We start from the raw sequence: 490 nt of genomic DNA, 5'->3' as shown, positions 1-490 counted from the left end.
AGGATAATCAGAGAAGCTCTCGACACACATGGGCTTGCCAGGAACCATATCAACGATGGCAGCGTCACCAGATTTCAAGAATTTAGGGCCATCTTCCAGCTTTTTCCCAGAACGACGATCAATCTTCTCCTTCAGCTCAGCAAACTTGCAAGCAATGTGAGCTGTGTGACAATCCAGCACAGGTGCATATCCAGCACTGATTTGGCCTGGATGGTTCAAAATAATCACCTGGAAAGACGACTTGCATTTAGTTGTGTCTCAAAGACCCTTAAAATTATAGCATTAAATAAAAACCTGTCTCTAAGTGTTACCTGAGCTGTGAAGCCAGCAGCTTCCATGGGTGGATCATTTTTGCTGTCACCAGCCACATTGCCACGACGGACATCTTTGACAGACACGTTCTTGACATTAAAGCCCACATTGTCCCCAGGAAGGGCTTCACTCAATGCTTCATGGTGCATTTCTACAGACTTCACTTCAGTTGTTACAT

General features: G+C 45.1%; 1 protein-coding gene across 1 annotated transcript in view; it reads right to left on the bottom strand.

The window, feature by feature from the left end:
- LOC104996885 (elongation factor 1-alpha 1-like) overlaps positions 1-490 on the bottom strand; it is a gene marked incomplete at its 3' end in the record, with an annotated part of 1799 nt that continues 1309 nt past the window's right edge. The window contains exons 2-3 of the mRNA XM_010851274.1: positions 312-486; positions 1-228 (exon numbers count right to left, since the gene is read on the bottom strand). Of these exons, the coding sequence (XP_010849576.1) occupies positions 1-228; positions 312-486 (403 nt within the window). The remainder of the gene's footprint in view (positions 229-311; positions 487-490) is intronic.

The sequence above is a fragment of the Bison bison genome, unplaced genomic scaffold, assembly GCF_000754665.1.
Source record: "Bison bison bison isolate TAMUID 2011002044 unplaced genomic scaffold, Bison_UMD1.0 scf7180017864300, whole genome shotgun sequence".
NCBI classification, from domain to species: domain Eukaryota; kingdom Metazoa; phylum Chordata; class Mammalia; order Artiodactyla; family Bovidae; genus Bison; species Bison bison.
Note: the sequence above shows the minus strand (reverse complement) of the source record. Positions and strands in the feature narration are given on the sequence as shown.